At 52.3% G+C, this 17,146-nt stretch overlaps 2 protein-coding genes across 4 annotated transcripts in view; one reads left to right on the forward strand and one right to left on the reverse strand.

The window, feature by feature from the left end:
* Positions 1 to 1,231, forward strand: part of Unc5a (unc-5 netrin receptor A) — a 58,857-nt gene extending 57,626 nt beyond the window's left edge. For all 3 annotated transcript variants that reach the window (XM_027409840.2, XM_027409839.2, XM_027409841.2), the window contains one exon: positions 18 to 1,231. In XM_027409840.2, the coding sequence (XP_027265641.1) occupies positions 18 to 183 (166 nt within the window). In that variant the 3' untranslated portion in view covers positions 184 to 1,231. The remainder of the gene's footprint in view (positions 1 to 17) is intronic.
* Positions 1,132 to 14,377, reverse strand: Hk3 (hexokinase 3). The gene is made up of 18 exons (XM_035442984.1): positions 14,233 to 14,377; positions 10,272 to 10,434; positions 9,919 to 10,073; positions 9,702 to 9,821; positions 9,479 to 9,574; positions 8,626 to 8,725; positions 8,370 to 8,553; positions 7,801 to 7,956; positions 7,398 to 7,631; positions 6,786 to 7,081; positions 6,535 to 6,674; positions 6,337 to 6,456; positions 4,309 to 4,404; positions 4,031 to 4,130; positions 2,240 to 2,423; positions 1,982 to 2,137; positions 1,621 to 1,854; positions 1,132 to 1,531 (listed from the first exon to the last, which is right to left on the reverse strand). The coding sequence occupies exons 1-18, from the start codon at positions 14,326 to 14,328 to the stop codon at positions 1,387 to 1,389; spliced, it is 2,775 nt and encodes a 924-aa protein (XP_035298875.1). The 5' UTR covers positions 14,329 to 14,377; the 3' UTR covers positions 1,132 to 1,386.
* Positions 14,378 to 17,146: the final 2,769 nt, after the last annotated feature.

Below are 17,146 nucleotides of genomic sequence, written 5' to 3' on the forward strand. Positions count from 1 at the left end.
CTGCCTCTTCTTTTCAGCCATCTTAGCTTCTTTGCCTCCAAGCCCAGCCCCACAGCCATGCTCCTCAACCTATGGGAGGCCCGGCACTTCCCCAACGGCAACCTCGGCCAGCTGGCAGCAGCCGTGGCTGGACTGGGCCAGCCAGACGCTGGCCTCTTCACAGTGTCAGAGGCCGAGTGCTGAGACTGGCCAGGCCCGTAATGCCTACACTCTCACCAGCTTTGGCACCTGCCAGGGACAGGCAAAAGCCAGACAGGGGCCCTACCCCCACACCGGGGGAGAGCTGCTTGGACAGGCCCCCTCCTGGCTGAAGTTGTCCCTTAACGCTGGTCCTTCAGACCCTGCCCAAATTCCATCCCTCCATGGCCTGCCTGGCCGGGTTGGTATAGCCACCTGCTCTCACTCTGCCCTGGTCCCAGGGCCCAGAGTGGACAGTGCCTGGAGCCTGGGCTGAGCCCAGCCCATCTGTGTGTGTGTGTGTATATGCGTGTGATGCTACCTCTCCTCCTGTCCCTTGCCAGGGGCCCCGCATACACACAGCATGTCCACACATGCTGGGCTTGGGACACGCCCCCAGAGCTCCTGCCTGAGGTGGGCCTTATGCAAACATTTCTGTGCCTGCTGGGTAGGGGTGTATTTGAGGGGCCTGGCTTCAAGCCTGGGGAACCAAGGGCCCCAGCTGGACAGGGGCTGGCCCTTGGATTCAGGCACACGGTCACCACACAGGCATGCGATGCATGCCTCGTGTGCTCATCTCACACGTACCCCTCTCCAGGTCATGCAGGACCCTCCCCCACCTCACACATCTCACGCTGTGCACCTGGAGGCTGCTCACGTCTCTCACACCTCACACCCGGTGTCCGGTCCGTACACATCTGCCTCTCACATGCTGCCCTTCTCCCACCCACCCAGGGACACCCCAAGGCTCCTCCCTGATCCTTTCCCTGCCCCCAGCCTCGAGGTGCCCTGCCCAGCGGGGCGTGTGAATATGCAAATGGGAGTGCCGGGCTGTACAAGGGCAAGTGTGTGTGTGCCGTGGCGTGCCCCTGTTCCTGGGGCTGGCCAGTGCCCCTGTGTGGGGCCTGTTGTGTGAAGCTTGTGTCCTGACTCTGTCTTAAGTGCTTTCATGCACTTACACTTGGCCTTATGTACACAGCCTTGCCCGGCTGCCGGGGCACGTAGGGATTTTAGCGGACGTGAATGTAAATAAATTATATATATATATTGCTAACCAGAGTGTGACTTCTCTCAGAAAGCCATTGGGTATGGATAGATAAGGGGGCCACACTCGGCTTCCTTTGGGAGTCCCCCGTCGCTGGGCCTGCCAGGAGTCAGGCTAGGCTGAGGCTTTAGTCTGGTGAGATCCCATCATTCTTGGAGATTCCTTCAGTCACGGGCCCTCTGCACAAGGCGACAGGCAACAGCAGTGACCAGAGCTGCACCTTTGCCAGACCCATCCTCTGATTGCAAAAAGGTGACTGTGCAGTGAGGGGCTAGCTTCCGAACTGTAGCTGACACCAGCCTGGAGAAGCTGTGAGGAGAAGGGGCCCCGAGGTCAGCCCAGGCTAGCCCAGCCCACCTGGCCACGCCTCCCTGCCTGACCCACCTACCCAGACTTACTGAGGGTGGAGTTTGTAGAGTGTCCCATCTACTCCCACAGACACCGACAGCTCCTGCAGGCCCCGGTTCTCCCGTATCTTTTCCACCACAGCAGCCACACCTGCTCCACAGAGTTGGGCGGCCCTCCGAGACACAGCCTGGCACACCTCGAGGACCATCAGGGCATCATCAGAGGTCAGAGTCAACCCCAGATCCTCCAGGATGGCTCGGACCTGCCGCAGGGCCAGGCTGTCACTGAAGCCAGGAAGGAGCAGAACACAGAGTAGTAAGGATACCTTGTGTTAGTTCCCTCTCTCAGGGATTCTCCCTCCACTACCAGCAGCACCCAGCATTCCCCCACAGTGACTGGCAATGCAGGCACCTCTCGATCACTGAGAGAAACTTGGTCTTGAAGATGTCCCTGGTCTGAAGGCATTGAGTCTTCTGGCCCCGGAAGAGAACTCCAAGGCTGGTTAAATGCAGGAGGATATGGCGGACGATCTCCCCCAGGTACATGCCGCTGATCATCTTCTCAAACCTGCATGAAGGCGCGTGCGTGTCCACGTGAAGCAGAGGCCCCGTCAGCTATGCTCGCTGGTGCAGCCCCTGCTCACCACCACTGCCTGGGCCTCAGCCATACCTCTGTTTGCCTGGATTGATGGATGCCTGGTCCACACTAGCATCAAAGCAGGTGCTGAGTAGGCCCAGTGAGCCATCGTCCCCAAAGGCACCCCACTCCATATTGATACACATGCGGCCCGAGTCCCCAGCAACACCTGCCACATTCCGGAGCTCCTCCATATAGCAGGCATTGGTGCCGGTCCCTGCAGACGGACCAGGGTCAAGGGTGGGGGATTGAGAGCCTTCCTTGCCTGCCTGAACTCCTCCTAAACCCACGCCAAACATGAGAACGCAGGCTCCTTACTTCTCTACCTCCCAACATTCAAAGCCAGGCCCTGGTCCTGCTCTCCCCTTCTGACATTTCTGCTGTAGCAGACCTTGTCTGTGCCAAAGCCTCAGAACTTCCTCTGTGTCCCCTATGCTATCCAAAAGTGCCCCTGTGCCACCGTCAACCATGACACTCCCAGGGGAGTTATGTATGGCTCTACTCTCGTGCTGGTGAGAGGTTAAAGTCTCCTGGCTGCCTAGTGTGCCTTTAACTGGAGTGGGCTGGGAGCTGGGGACACAGAACACTGACACGAAGACCCTGCCACCTGGTCAGAAGTTAGGCAGTGAATGGCTTTCTCTGATAGTACTTCCACAGGGCCTAACAAAAAGAAGAGCATTGTGGGAGCCCTGGGACATGGAGTCTGCTTACAAGAGTCAGATATACAGAGTAATAATATTTGAGAGCAGAGGTGAAAAGGCATGCCCTCTGCCTACACCAGGGGTTCTCAACCTGTGGGTCACGACCCCTTTGGGGGTCAAACAACCTTTTCACAGGGGCCACCTGAAACCACCAGAAAACAGATATTTACATTATGATTAATAACTAGCAAAACTTCAGCTGTGATGTAGCAATGAAAATAATTTTAAGGTTGAGGGTCACCACAGCATGAGGAACTGTTTGAAGGGTCGCAGGATTAGGAGGGTGAGAAACACTCACTGCTCTACAGGTTTCCAGCTCCAAGCTGGCCCCTTGATAGCCCCACCCGGCCCTTCTCTATTAGATTAGGCCTCTCCTAAGCACCTCCCTGCCTGTGAGAGGCCACCATATCCTCGTGCTCAGGGGGCTTGAGAGCCTTCCTCCCCTGCCGAAGCCCCTCCTTTAGAGCCCACCTCCCACTTGTTCAGCACTGGTCCCTTTCTGATCTTAGCCTGTCTGCCCTTGGGTGTGGAGTCGGAGTCAGCTGTAGGTGCCACAGGCCCTTCTGAGCTCAATCCTCTCCGGGTGCTCTGTTCTGAGAACGTAGAGTTCCTCTTCTTTTATGTGTCTTCCCAGCCCTTCATCCAGATGCCAGATAGCCCCAGGGTAAGAGCGAACCCATGTCTTAGACACTTCACTATCTGAAGATCCTGCCATCCCTCCCCAGTGCCAAACACTTAGTATGCACCATGAGCCAGGCACTGAACTATGTCTGGCCCCTCCTCATCCCAATCTCTTAACCTCTTGTCACTATCTACACCTTCAGATGAAGACTCTAGTGAGTCACCCCAGGTCATACAGGTGGGAGCAGCAAAGCCAGTCTAGTAGAGCTTCATTTACCAAATGGGCAAACTGAGGCTCGGAAAGATCCAGTGGCTAAATCAGTAGCTAACTGGGACGAAATGCCCTAGTTCCAGACTCCTAGCTCAGTCTAATGGCCCAGAACTGTTGGGTCATACAGAAATAATCCCATGTCTCCAAGGCCAGAGAAACGTCCAACCTAAGGAATCAACAGAAGGCAATGAATATCAGGCATTGGAGCACAAAGGGCAAGACCCTCCTTACCGACAATGAGGCCCATCTCACAACGGGGATCATCATAGCCACAGGACATCATGGTCCCCACCGTGTCATTGACAATGGCAACCACATTCAGCTCCACTGCCTGCATACAAAAGGATGCTGCTAGTTGCTGGGCAACTTAGTTGTCATGGCAACCAGCACTGGACTCAGAGGTCTCTATTGTAGAGGGCCCCTTTGCTCCCCTCAAGGAAGCAAATGATACTTTGCTCCCCTCCAGGCCTGCCACAGCCCCCAAAGCACCCCTGGAGGTAGGCTCCTACCTGTTTGCGCCTAATGGCTTCCCGTAATAGATACACCACGTCTTGGCCCTCACAGTCTGATGCATTGAACCCCTTAGTCCAGTTCAGGAGGATGCCCTGAGATGGGATCAAGCAGACAGGAATGTTACTCTGCCTCACAAACTCTGTGTCGCCCCAGAAGTCTCGAGTCTCTGCCCTTCCCCTGCAGGGCTCCTTGCCTGCTTTGCCCTATGGTTGAAGGGCCTGCTTCCTCACCCCTCTCAACTCCCTAGGAAACTTTCAGTGTGAAGAAACCTAGTAATAATGGTTCGACCTATGTCTTCCATGATTAGCTGCAGAATGCTCAGGTGGTCTGAGGTCTGGCCTTTTTAAGATGCATGCCCAGAAGGAATGGGCCTTTGGAATTGGGCTAGGAGTGAACAGAGATGGTAGAATGATTGCTGCGTGCAGGAAAGAGGAGGGTGGAGAAACTTTAGAGGCTCGAATGTCAGCAAATCCCACCCTTTCAAAGAAAAATTCCAAGAGTCATTCTGAAGGAAGGAATTCTCAGAGGTAGAGGCAAAGGGTGAGTTGAAAAACCAGCCACCTGGGCAGGGTAGGAGGAGGTGAGGCAGACAACAGGCAGAACTGTACCTGGAAAAGGGTTGGGCTGTTTCTTTGTGTATTTCTGAGGGAAAGGGTAAGAGGGTAGGAGTTAGCCACAGCTGTCAAAGGAAAATGACACTGTGCAGGACCTCCCACATTCAAGTGCCCATCTACTGAGGTATCCCCAGCAAGGACATGGGCTCAACACATAAGCTACATTCAGATATTAAAAAAATCAATTAGGCCACATTTTTTGCATGCCCAGATTTGCACAGAGACACAGTTCCCATATCTTATGGAAAACAGCTAATGGAAGTGAGCATGTTTGACCTGGAGCCATACTAAAGGAGAAACTAGGCAGCTGCACCATCCAGACCATGGTGTAAAGGACAGCAGAGAAAACAGCTGTGCTTCATAGAAGTCAAAACAGGAACACGGGTGAAAACAATGCATGCATTCTGGTAGGCAGGTAAAGATCATGGTGGCAATAAGACAACTGAGGATGTAGCAGAGGCCTCCAGGGGCAGCATGAAAAGCTTCCAAACAGAAACTGGAGGTACTGAGTTTCCTAGGAGCTTGGACGAGAGGCCTAAGACTGGCTGCTCCTATGCCAGACTTCGGAGGCATGCACTGAGAAGTCTGATACACAGGTTGAAGATATGATGTGTCTTGAGTGTGTTAGACCCATGACTGTCACTCTGCCACTGAGATTAGACACACAGCAATGTGCCATCTGAGAAGGAAACAAGCAAAGAAACATGTGACCTCAAGCCTCTTCTGGAGAAAACAACAAATGCTGCTTCCTGAAGGCAAATAGCAGAGACAAGGGCGACACCAGGGGCAAGGATGACATCAGAGATAAGGATGACATCAGAGACAAGGTCAACACCAGAGACAAGGATGACACCAGAGACAAGGATGACACCAGAGACAAGGATGACACCAGAGACAAGGATGACATCAGAGACAAGGTCGACACCAGGGGCAAGGATGACATCAGAGACAAGGATGACACCAGATTCAAGGATGACATCAGAGACAAAGATGACATCAGGGGCAAGGATGACACCAGGCACAAGGATGACACCAGAGACAAGGATGACATCAGAGACAAGGATGACATCAGAGACAGGGATGACACCAGAGACAAGGGTGACACCAGAGACAAGGATGACATCAGAGACAAGGATGACATCAGAGACAAGGATGACACCAGAGGTAAGACTGAACTAGGATGTGTGTTCTGGTGAACGCCAGAACTGGGTGGTGCAGCACTGGGTCAGTGCTGTTCTGCAATGCCTCTTCTCCTAACCATAGGCACATCTTTGGAGGAAGCCAGGGTTGCAGAGTCCCAGCTCGGCAATGCTGCTCCCCTGACTCGGTTTTTGTGGCCTCCTGCTCACTCTTTAAGGGTATATGAACTGGAGGCCCTTGGGAATCACTTCTGGGACTTAACTCCCTTACCTGGTCCAGACCAAGCTGCTTGCATGGAAAAGAGAAGGTGAATCCCAGGGGTAGGCTCTGTCCACTCAGGCCATGCCTCTGCTGGAAATCCACGATGCAGTCCACAATGTGGTCAAAGAGCTGCGAGACAGGGCATGTCAAGGGGTGGACCCTCTCTCCCACCTCCTCCACCTGACATCAGACCCAAACTGTGAGTACCTGCTGTCCAGAGCCCTGGGTTACACTCTCAGGGATAGAGTAGACCTGGTTGGTGATCTGCACACTGCCCTCGGCCACACGTACCAACAGGACCCGGAAGTTGGTGCCCCCTAGGTCCAAAGCCAGGAAATCACCTCGCTCTGTGGGACAGAAACCCTCAGCACCAGGAGAGAAATGGTGACTCCTTCCCTAACACACTGTTGACTCCCGGGAACCCACGTCCCAGATCTCTACCCAGGCAAGGTACTCACCACTGCCGTCGGGTGTGGCTCGGACGTAAGTGGGCAGCATGCGGAGAGAGGAGGCCTCTCCTCGAAGCCCCCTGACCATGGCTTCCCGCATCTGCGCCTGCACCACCGTCAGCTGCTCAAAGTCCAGCTGAAACGGTGCCAGGGTCTCCTCCAGGATGTGCTTATGGGCAGCCAGGCGGGCAGCCACAGCTGTCACCATGGCCACACCCCGGCCACCACCGTCCACGGAGGGGATGAAGGACACATCACATTCTGGGACCAAGAGCATAACCATCTCCTTTAGAGTGTGGCGGAACCTATGTAAACACACCGGGTGCGCACAGCTTGGCATGCTGGACCCTAGATCTTATCATTTTAAATAAATTAAGTCCTGAACCTGTTTCTTGGCATCAATCACACATCCACTGCCCTCGGTGCCCCTCTCCCTGGCACACAGAAAAAGAAATATTTTTCCCTCCCTACATGCCTCCTGGTCTCCCACAGCCCAGTCCAACTCTCGCTCTGCCATTCACATCCACCAGCTTGCACCCATGATACCAGAATGCCCTCTGGGTGTCATCTTAAAAACACTTCCATGCCACCTGCTCATATAGGACCTTGTTCTTACAATACCTGGGGTGCCGTTCAAACACGCGCCCTCCAGTGGCCACAGCCACCTGCAGTGTCTGCTGCTCCCTGCTGTGCTGGAGGCGGGATAGGACTGCAGCCAGGGCAGCAGCACAGAGCTGGGCAGCCCGTGTGCACACAGCCGCACAAACATGCTTTACGAGTTCAGCATCTGAGGCCTGAGGGCTCAGACCCAAGTCCTGCAGGATTGCGTGGGCATGGGCTGTCCCAGTGGTGGGGCTGCAGGGAAGAGGGGAAAGACACCAGGGTGTTGATTGGGGGCTTAGGCAACCTAAGTAGTTGCCCATCCCAGCAAAGCCCCACAGCTACCTTGGGGAGAGAGTACCTTACCCTCTTCCAAGCCAATAACCCCTGTCCCTTGTCTAAGCAGCCTGCCTCCCATACTTACTCCTCTATTTCAGCCACATGTTCCAGGAGGATGCTGCCTTGACTCAGCAAGGCAGGAGAGGTGCAGCCACCAAACAGGACCCCATGCTGGGCCAAGTGGACCAACACCAGCCGCACCAGCTCACCCAAGTACAAGCCCCCAATCATCTTCTCGAACCTACGATGGAAAGGGGAAATGAACAAAGCCCTTCATACGCCCTCAGCCCACTTGAGCCCCCAAAGAGGAATCACTGTTTAAGGTTCCAGAAGCAAATGACCTCCTAGAGGACAAGTGGGTTTACCCTTTCTGACCCTTTGGGTCATATCTGGGGGACCTCCTAGAAAAGCAACAGGACCCGGGAGAGCCGGAGTGTCACACAGCTGTTCTCAACTCCCAACCCCCGACCAGCCAGGGCTGACCAGATGGATCCAGGATTGAAAACTAGGTTCTAGCACTCTGAGGCTTTTCTTCCTTGAGTCTGACCTGGGACCCCCAAGAGCAAGCTGCAGACCCTCAGAAGGATGGGAAGAGGTAGCTTAGAACAGTGGCATGACGCCAGAGCAGAGTCGGGGAAAACAACAGGCCCCCACCTCTGAGCACCAGGAGTTAGGGAGTCGTGGTCCAGGGCATGGTCAAAGGTGCTCAGGACTGGCCCGAGGGCCTCGGCATCATAGAAGGAACCCCACTCAATGCTGACACAGGTGCGGCCACGGTCCTCATCCAGAGCTCTCACGTGTCGTGCCTCCTCCATGTAGCATGCATTGGTACCGGTGTCTGGCAGAGAAGACCCCGTCAGAGCCTGCCTGCCAAGCAGCTACCACCCTTCACACATGGCTCATGGCTCACCTGCAATAAGCCCTACTTCACAGGGCCTGGTGCCCAGCTCACAGCCCATCATGGTGCCCACTGTGTCATTCACCATGGCTACCACATCAATACTGTAGGTCTGGGCAATGGAGAGAACATGGAGTCAGAGCCAGCCTGGGTGGCCAGAGGGCCAGGCTTTGGAGGATACCCAGGGTCCATGAAGTGCCTGCATGCTTCACATACCCTGGGCTCTGCGTTCTAGGTTCTCCTTCCGTCCCCTCCCCCAACTCAGGCTCTGGGGTCACAGAGGTTCCTACCCATAGGACCAGGAAGATGGTCCCACATCTTCAAGGTGTCTCCTTGAAGACTGACCCATGCTTGCCTCACCCACACCCTGGCCTGGCACCCCAAACTATACCTTCTAACCTGACTTCTAATCAGTGTCTTGGGGTGAGCCTGAAAGGACCGGCCGTGCTAGAACATTGAAATTAGGACCACATGCTTCTCTCACAGTAGCTCTCCTTCCCAAGCTCAGGTGTCAGACAGAGCGCTCCTTCCCTGCGCCCTCTGCTGCCACTAGAGCTATCTGAACACTGGGCACTCTTCTATTACAACACTTTGCCTTCTAGAATGTGAGGATCTTGACGGGCTGGGCCATGGGGTTTTTTTCATTTCCTATCCTTCTCCCAGACCCCTCCCCCAGGACATGATCATCTTGTTTAAGTCTTTCTTAGCCTCTGTTTCATTGATTGCTGTGGGAGCAACATTAACCCCAGGGGCAAACTGGAGAAAGGCTATGTGTAAGAAAGGAAAGCAGAAATACAGGCATAACCTACAGCTGCCGAGCCCAGGTCAGCAGGGGCAGCTCTCCATCACCCTGACCTTCACTTACCCCCTGCCTCTGAATGGCCTCTCTTAGCAGCTGGACCACATCCTGGCCTTCCACACCACTGCACCTAAAGCCTTTTGTCCAGGAAATGAGGGTGCTCTGGGGGCAGAAAAGCAGTGTTGGTTTTTTTTGGGTTTTTTTTTTTTTTTGGTTTTTTTCCCCTCGTGGCCTTCACAAGAGCTGCAGTCCCTTTCCAATTACTGGCCCCACGTGTCCCCCACCTCACCCTGTCCAAGCCCGTCTGGTGACAAGGAAAAGAGAAATTGAACCCAAGCTTCAGATCCTGATTCTCCGTGGGATGCGCATCCAGGAATTCAGACAGGCAGCGGGCAGCAAAGTCAAAGAGCTATGGGATCAAGACGAGTGTCTTAGCTCTGACCACCTGAGCCGCAGCCACCCAGTCAACAAATCTCAGGCCCTGGGGGATGCAGTGACTCACTCACCTGCCGGCCAGCACCTAGCATCACCTCTCGAGGGATCGCAAATTCCTGGCTCTTGGGCTCTACACTACATTCTTTGGTGCCTGTCAGTGTCACCCACAACACACGTAGTGAGGCTCCCGTAGCCCCCAGCTCCAGCACCAGGAAGTCTCCCTGCTCTAGAGGGCAAAGAGGTCATAGAAAGACATGCAGTTGGCAACACCAGAGCTGCCTGCCTCCCAGGAAAACTTCCAAGGGCCGAGAAGTTCGGTAAACGGGGCCTGAGTGGCGGTGGACAGAGATAAGGAACACCCCCTCCCTCCAGGTCAGAACACATTCTCCATGCCTGGCCACCCATCCTAGTCTGTGCTACCCACCGGTGCCATGTGGCGTGGACCCCACATATGTGGGCAACATCCGGACAGAGGGGGCAGGACTGTCGTGTCCCTTCAGCGCCTGCTCCATGGAGCACAGGAGAGTGGCTTGGATCTGCCGCAGCTGTGTCGTTGTCACCTTGAATTGTTGCAAGCATTCCTGTACCTGAGAAGAAGCAAGCTGTTCTCCAACTCCACCTGGGACAGAGGACTGTCCTGCCTGACTCACCCCTGCCTTCGTAGGCCCGCTACTTTCCAGGGATGGCTAGCATCCTGCTGTTCTCCCAGAGCCTCGCTGGTCTTCTAGTCCCTCCTTGCTGCTCCTCACACCTTGGCTCTCTTGCTTTTCAGAGTCCTCTGAAGGGAAGGTTCCCACCAAGAGAAGCCACCTCCCTCTTTGTGTTCCTGGTGACTTCCTCTCAGCTCCTGCATCCTCCACCCTGACCATCTAGCTTTTGAAATGTACGTTTTGGTGAAGCCTCTCTCCTGCTGCTATAATTGCTTCCCCAGTCTCCAGAACAAGAGCTCTGTAGCTGTCTCTTTGAAAGCCATCAGTGAGAGAACAAACGGATGAATAAGCTTCACACCCTAGCAGCTTCACACCCTAGCCCTTGCCTCCCACAACCCTCTCACAGACTCCAGAGCCTGAACAAGGGCCACCACAGGGATACGCACAGACCAGAGCAGGAGATGGCCTTCCCCTCAGTTGGCCATTCTTCCCAACACATGAACTGAATGCGGCCAAACACCTGGTGCCATTACAAACCCTGCCCCGCATCACAGCTAACAAGCCCCCTCCTGCTGAACTCTTCTGATTCCCCTGTGGAAGACAGAACCAACATACAATATGGTTCTGGTGGCTACTGAAAATGGAGATGTGGGATCAGAAATGTGTGAGAGGGGAGAGGTCACATCCTTAGATAGTGAAGGAGGCTTCACAAGAGGTGACCTAAAGGCAAAGAATCAGCCATCTGAGGTCCTGAGGGCACCACAATAAGATTTTCCCCAGAGCACATGGGTGGGTCTGGGGGAGCACGGGAGATCAGAGCTTGATGGGAAGGCTGACAGGATGCAAGAAGGTAAAGGATGTGATACCCAGGTTCTCTCTGTACTAGAAGCTCAAGGAATGAGGAGATCACAGACCTCAGCTCTGCAAGGAAACTTTCCTTGGATGACTGACCCTCCTGATCACCCAAAGAAGCCCGATTTGTTGGAGGGCCACCAGCTCAGGAGCTCCAGCTTTATCAGATTCTTCCCAAGGCCCCACCTCCTTCTATTCTGAAGATCCATTGTCCCAAACTGCACACAAATCTGAGAAGCACCTGGAGACAAAGGCCCACTAAGACAGAGGTTCTCAAGCTGTGGGTCACAACCTCTTAAGGAGTCCAACCACCTTGTCACTGGTGTCTCCTAGGACTATTTGAAAACAGATGATTACAGCTGGGCGGTGGTGGCACACACCTTTAATCCCAGCACTTGGGAGCCAGAGGCAGGTGGATCTCTGTGAGTTCGAAGCCAGCCTGGTCTTCAGAGCCACTGCCAGGGTAGGCTCCAAAGCTACACAGAGAAACCCTGTCTCAAAAAACAAAACAAAACAAAACAAAAAACCCAGATGATTACATGATGGTTCATAACAGTAGCAAAATCACAGTTATGAAATAGCAATGAAAATACTTTTATGGGTTGGGGGTCACCACAACATGAGGAATTGTATTAAAGGGTCACATCAGGAAGGTGAAAACCACTGCTCTAGAGAGAGTAGGGGTGAGAAAGGGAGGTGAGGACTCAATGCTACCCCTCTTTATGAAGAGTCGGGAGGTAGCTCCCTAAGGAGGCAAATCACCCTAACTGGAGTCTGAGGCATCCTGCTACATGTTCACACTGGAACAGACGCTTCCAGACACTGTGCACACTGGGAACAACTGTTTCTGTGTTATAAATGAGGAAGCTGAGGCTCAGAGAGCCCAAGGAGCTCTGACGGGGAGGGTGGATTGTGAACCCAGGTTGATCGGACTACAAAATGTTCCTTATCGATGGGAAGCTTGGTAAAAAAACCTAGCACCTCCCCTGAGAACAAAACACGACAAAAACCCAGACAAAAAGAGCAAGAGAAAACCTCAGTCCTCTCTGGTTCTGTGATCCCAGGAAAGTCATAACAGACTGGGCCTCATTCAGGAGTGAGGAGAAAGGCACTGGAGAGGGTGTGGAGTCCATTGTGGTCTCCATGCTGACTGTTTTAAGGAGCTTGCTGTGCCAGTCAGTTTGACTCCATCACATCAGTCACCTGTCTGAGTGAGGGACCTCTTCCATCAAGTGGAAACAGGGACAGTGTTGTGAGGGGCTGAAATCAATGCCAGAACAGTGACACACACAATGCCCGGTGAAGCAGTGCTCTCTCTTCAGTGCATGGGACACAATTATCGTAGAGGGCCTGATTTTGCAGCCTCAGTCATTGCTCATTTCTGGGGCCCAGCTATGGGCAGAGTGTAGAGGAAACTCTTACAGCAGGGTCTGAGGCACAGGTTGCACAAAGGAGAAGGTATGTGTGTGTGTGTGAGAGAGAGAGAGAGAGGAGAGAGAGAGAGAGAGAGAGAGAGAGAGAGAGAGAGAGAGAGAGAGAGAGAGAGAGATCCCCCACAAACAAGACAGAAAACTGCAGGAGCTGCATACAGGGGGTGTTCCAAGGCTGTTTTCACGGGCATGACCTCTATGTACTTCCTTTATTGCCACCAGGCTTTTTTTTTTTTTTTTTTTTTTTTGAGGAGAACATTCAAACATTCAAATAATTCAAGTTCTTTTCCTCTGCTTTTCTGATGAGGAAATGGAGACCAAGAGTTATGAAATGGTTTACATAAGCTTTCTCTGATCCCGGGTGTGGTAGGTGAAGACTTCTGAACCTTGGTCAAGACCAAGGAAAAGGTTGAGGGTGTAGTAGTGGCCAAGCATAAAGCCCTGGATTCAATACTCACACCACCAAAACCAGACCAAACCAAGAGGAGAGAAGAAAAGAAAGATAAAGGAGAGAGGGAGAGATGGGGGAGAGAGACGGGGGAGGAGGGAGGGAAGGAAGGAAGGAAGGAGAGAGAGACTGACTGACTTCTAAGGAAACCAATTCAGCACTTAGTCACCTCTGGTGCCTGACCACAGTGACCCTGTGAGGAAACTTTGCCAGAGAGACTGGAGAGAAGGAACTCAAAGACTCAGCTCCTAGCCTATAGTGTGTGTGTGAATATAGTATAACATTTAGAAAGAGGGCTAAGAAATAGTAATATCAGATTATAAGAAAGGACGGAATGCAGCCAAAAGGATACATGAGTCATGAAAGGGGTTATAAAGTTAATTTTTTTGTTTTGGGTTTTTTTTTTTTTCAAGACAGGGTTTCTCTGTATTGCTTTTTTGCTTTTGGAGGCTGTTCTGGCACTCTGTAGACCAGGCTGGCCTTGAACTCACAGAGATCTGCCTGCCTCTGCCTCCCAAGTACTGGGATTAAAGGTGTGTGCCACCAACGCCTACAAAGTTAATTTTTGAAAGTTTCGATTCTATCAGGTTTTTTTTTCTTCTTCCCTTTTGTGGTGGATAAGTCTGTAAGAGTGTAATTGATAGTGAAAGTATAAGCATTTTACAAGAACCCTTTATTTTACTTTAGTTTTAAAGAAAATGGGGAGGATTTGTTCTGGATATGTCAACCCCTGTTGGGCAGGTATAGCATCTGTGGCACATTTAAAGTTGACAATCCTCAGTGCAAACTCTTAAACGAGTCATTTTTAATCTCTAAGTCCCCATCCCCCAGAAACCAATCTACACCTTGCAGTTATTTGGAATCTCAAAGAAAAGAGATTGGGGATTAGCAATTCAGCAAACGGCAACGAGGCCACGAGTGTGAGACCAGCAACCCGTTCCTCTAGTCATCATGTCCGTGATCATCTTGAATAAGCTCAGAATTGGAACCCAGGGCTAGGCTTACCAGGTCTGAGCTATCTGAGGGCCTTGGCATGCCCTCCTGTGGGCAGCTTGAGGCTCTTTCTCCAGGCTGCGAACCAATAGGCCCAGTGGTGTCCATGTTTCCACAGTGAATATCGACTACCTAGAGGGGAAAAAAGATAGCTGGATTCAAGAGTGTTTAATCTATAGGCGCCAAGAGGCAATAACTCAGACCCACAACTTCTTTCCTTCTAAAGGGGACCAAAAAGGGAGTTGTAAGCAGAATTAAAAATTTCTGACAGCAAGGATCCTTTAGCAATCCACAAGGAAGCCGTTATTTTCCAGAAGCATGTGTGCTGGGAGAGCATGGGAAAGCTCATTCCAAGTTCAAATGTCCATTCATGCAGATCCTCTGGGTCCTAATGCCACTATAAGCTCACTGGTAAAGCAGATGGAGGTCCTGCCAGTGCCTCGGGGGTTTCACAGCTTTACCAAACATCCCAGTAGGATTGGCACAAGCAATGGCAGGAGAAAGCATAGGTAAATACACTGCTGCAGCTGGGAGGTCAGGGGCCTGATAGGTCGCAAACTGTAAAGTAAGAAGGGACCAAAAACCAAGCACTTATGTTTCACCCCAAGGAAGAAAGACATGAGACAGAGAAGTGTGCAAAGGACACGAGACAGAGAGGTGTGCAGAGGGCACAAGGCAGAGGTGTGCAGAGGGCACGAGGCAGAGGTGTGCAGAGGGCACGAGGCAGAGGTGTGCAGAGGGCACGAGGCAGAGGTGTGCAGAGGGCACGAGGCAGAGGTGTGCAGAGGGCACGAGGCAGAGGTGTGCGAACGGACCTGTGCTTTAGAACTGAAATTGTGCTTCACAAGAGGGATGTGCCAATGGCCTGAGCTTGGAAGAGTCCCTGGTGACTTGGAACTTCAGTCTCAGTGTCTGCAGTGCAGGAGATGGTGTCCACCCTCACAGGGCTGTTGTACCAAACAGCACAAGGCCTGGGAGGTTCTTTGTAAAATTCAGCGTGCGGTAAAACCTCAACTCATGGCTGGGTTTTGGACAGGACAGTGAAGCAGAATGGAAGAGCCTGTGCTTGGAGCCGGGACCCAATTCTCCACAAAAACGGCTGCACCAGACCTCCCAAACTTGAGGCCCCCTTCTCCTCATCTGTGAAATGAGAATCAATATGCCAGAAGGCTACATGGAACAAAAGTGAGCAAAAAGATCTTGTTTAGCGTGCAGGTTTACATCTATTTAGCGGAATCTGAACTGCAACTCGGTTATCCTCCGCTCTCTCTCAAACATATGAAAAAATGATAAAGAATGCCAGGAGCTAGTGAACCCTGTCATGCTGTAAGCGTCTCCAGAAACGTCAGGGACTCAGCTCAGCTGAGCAACTGCCACCTCAGTTACTACTGTTCCAGCTATGGGGAGCCCATAGTAGTCCTGATGCCATTCAGATGTGAAGGAGATGGACGATCGGGTAGACAGTCAAGACAGTCCACTGAGCACTCTACCTTCACTGCAAAAACAAAACCTAGAGCATCCTCTCTCAACCCTGGCATTTACCACATACTTCTCCCCTCTGGCCAACCCTAAGCCTCTGGAGTCCTCTGTACCAGCATTCTCTCCTTCCTTGGCTCCTATGGCAGCTGCCCTTCCTGGGTCATCGGTAATTCCTCTCCTCTGCCTTTAAATACTAGGGAGGCTTCCAAGCTTCAGGTTGTGCCTTTATCTATACTCCTTTTACACCACTAAAAACTGTCAGGGATCCCAAATCAACCACTGACCTATACTCCATGCTAATGCTAGCAGTCTGCTAAACCGCACTATACTGAACTCAGTAAAGGCAGATTTGTTTCCCCACTATTCTCCCACACATCTCTTGCCCTCTTGTCTTGACCAGAAGCATCAGGAGGTTTGCTTGGAAGGAAGCAGTCACTTATGACCGAGCTGGGGCTCTGAGAAAGAACTTTTCTTGCCTGTCCTCTCTTTCCTGTCCCGACAATCACGACTATTCCAAAAATCCTGAATGATACCTCTGCTCCTCAGATTGAATCTTGCCCTGATCGCATTATAAAATGGCTCCCCCTGCAGACAGCTAGACTCCATGGTGAGATTGCGGGGCTCTGCTCACCCTATCACGGCATCCCACAGACAGAACTGCGGTGGGACTGCAGGACCCTGCTCACACTGTCGAGACTCCCCCTGCAGACAGAGCAGACTGCTATGGGCTGTGGTGGACCCCATGTGCACTCACCCTGGCCTCCTCTCCCTACTCCTCACTCTAACTCCAGACACACTGACTCCTGGTCTTCTGCTTTTCAGTCTTCACTTAAGTTGTTCCCCAGTCTGAAGGGCTAGCCTCATAACCTTGTGATGTCTGAGTCACATCTGCATCTTTGATGCCAGGACAGGGTCAGGCAAATTTAGGCCTGGGGCTCATGCCTCAAAACCCAGAACTTGGTTGGCTGAGACAGGAGAATCATGAGTTTGAGGACAACCTGGGCCACACAGTAAGACCATGTTTCAAAGGCAGTAGTAATTTGGTAAACCAAAAATTTGTTTCTGACAAGTCTCCCCTAAATTACATATACCAGTACTTAGTTTCCAAATTTGTGGGAAGATGACACACATTCAAACAGCCAGTTAAAGGAGGCAACTGAAGCAATTACCTTTGTTCAAGGCCCTGCTAGCATAATCACTTTCTCATCTGCTCACACACTCACCATTTACTCAGCACATGGCAGACTATGAAGCTCCCTCCAAGGAACCCCTTATTTAAACTCTAGGTCAATCCATTCAGCCTCTCTCTTCCTAGAGTGAGAAACGTGTCTTCATTCCTCCATCACCAGAAATCAGCCCGAAGTCTGCCTGTGTTTAAACTCATCAGTGACATGGGGTGAGTGTTCCTTTTGTATGACATCCTAGAGACCCCTTCTGAGGCTGGGCA

Source organism: Cricetulus griseus, chromosome 3 (genome assembly GCF_003668045.3).
Source record: "Cricetulus griseus strain 17A/GY chromosome 3, alternate assembly CriGri-PICRH-1.0, whole genome shotgun sequence".
In the NCBI taxonomy this organism is placed as follows: Eukaryota; Metazoa; Chordata; class Mammalia; order Rodentia; family Cricetidae; genus Cricetulus; species Cricetulus griseus.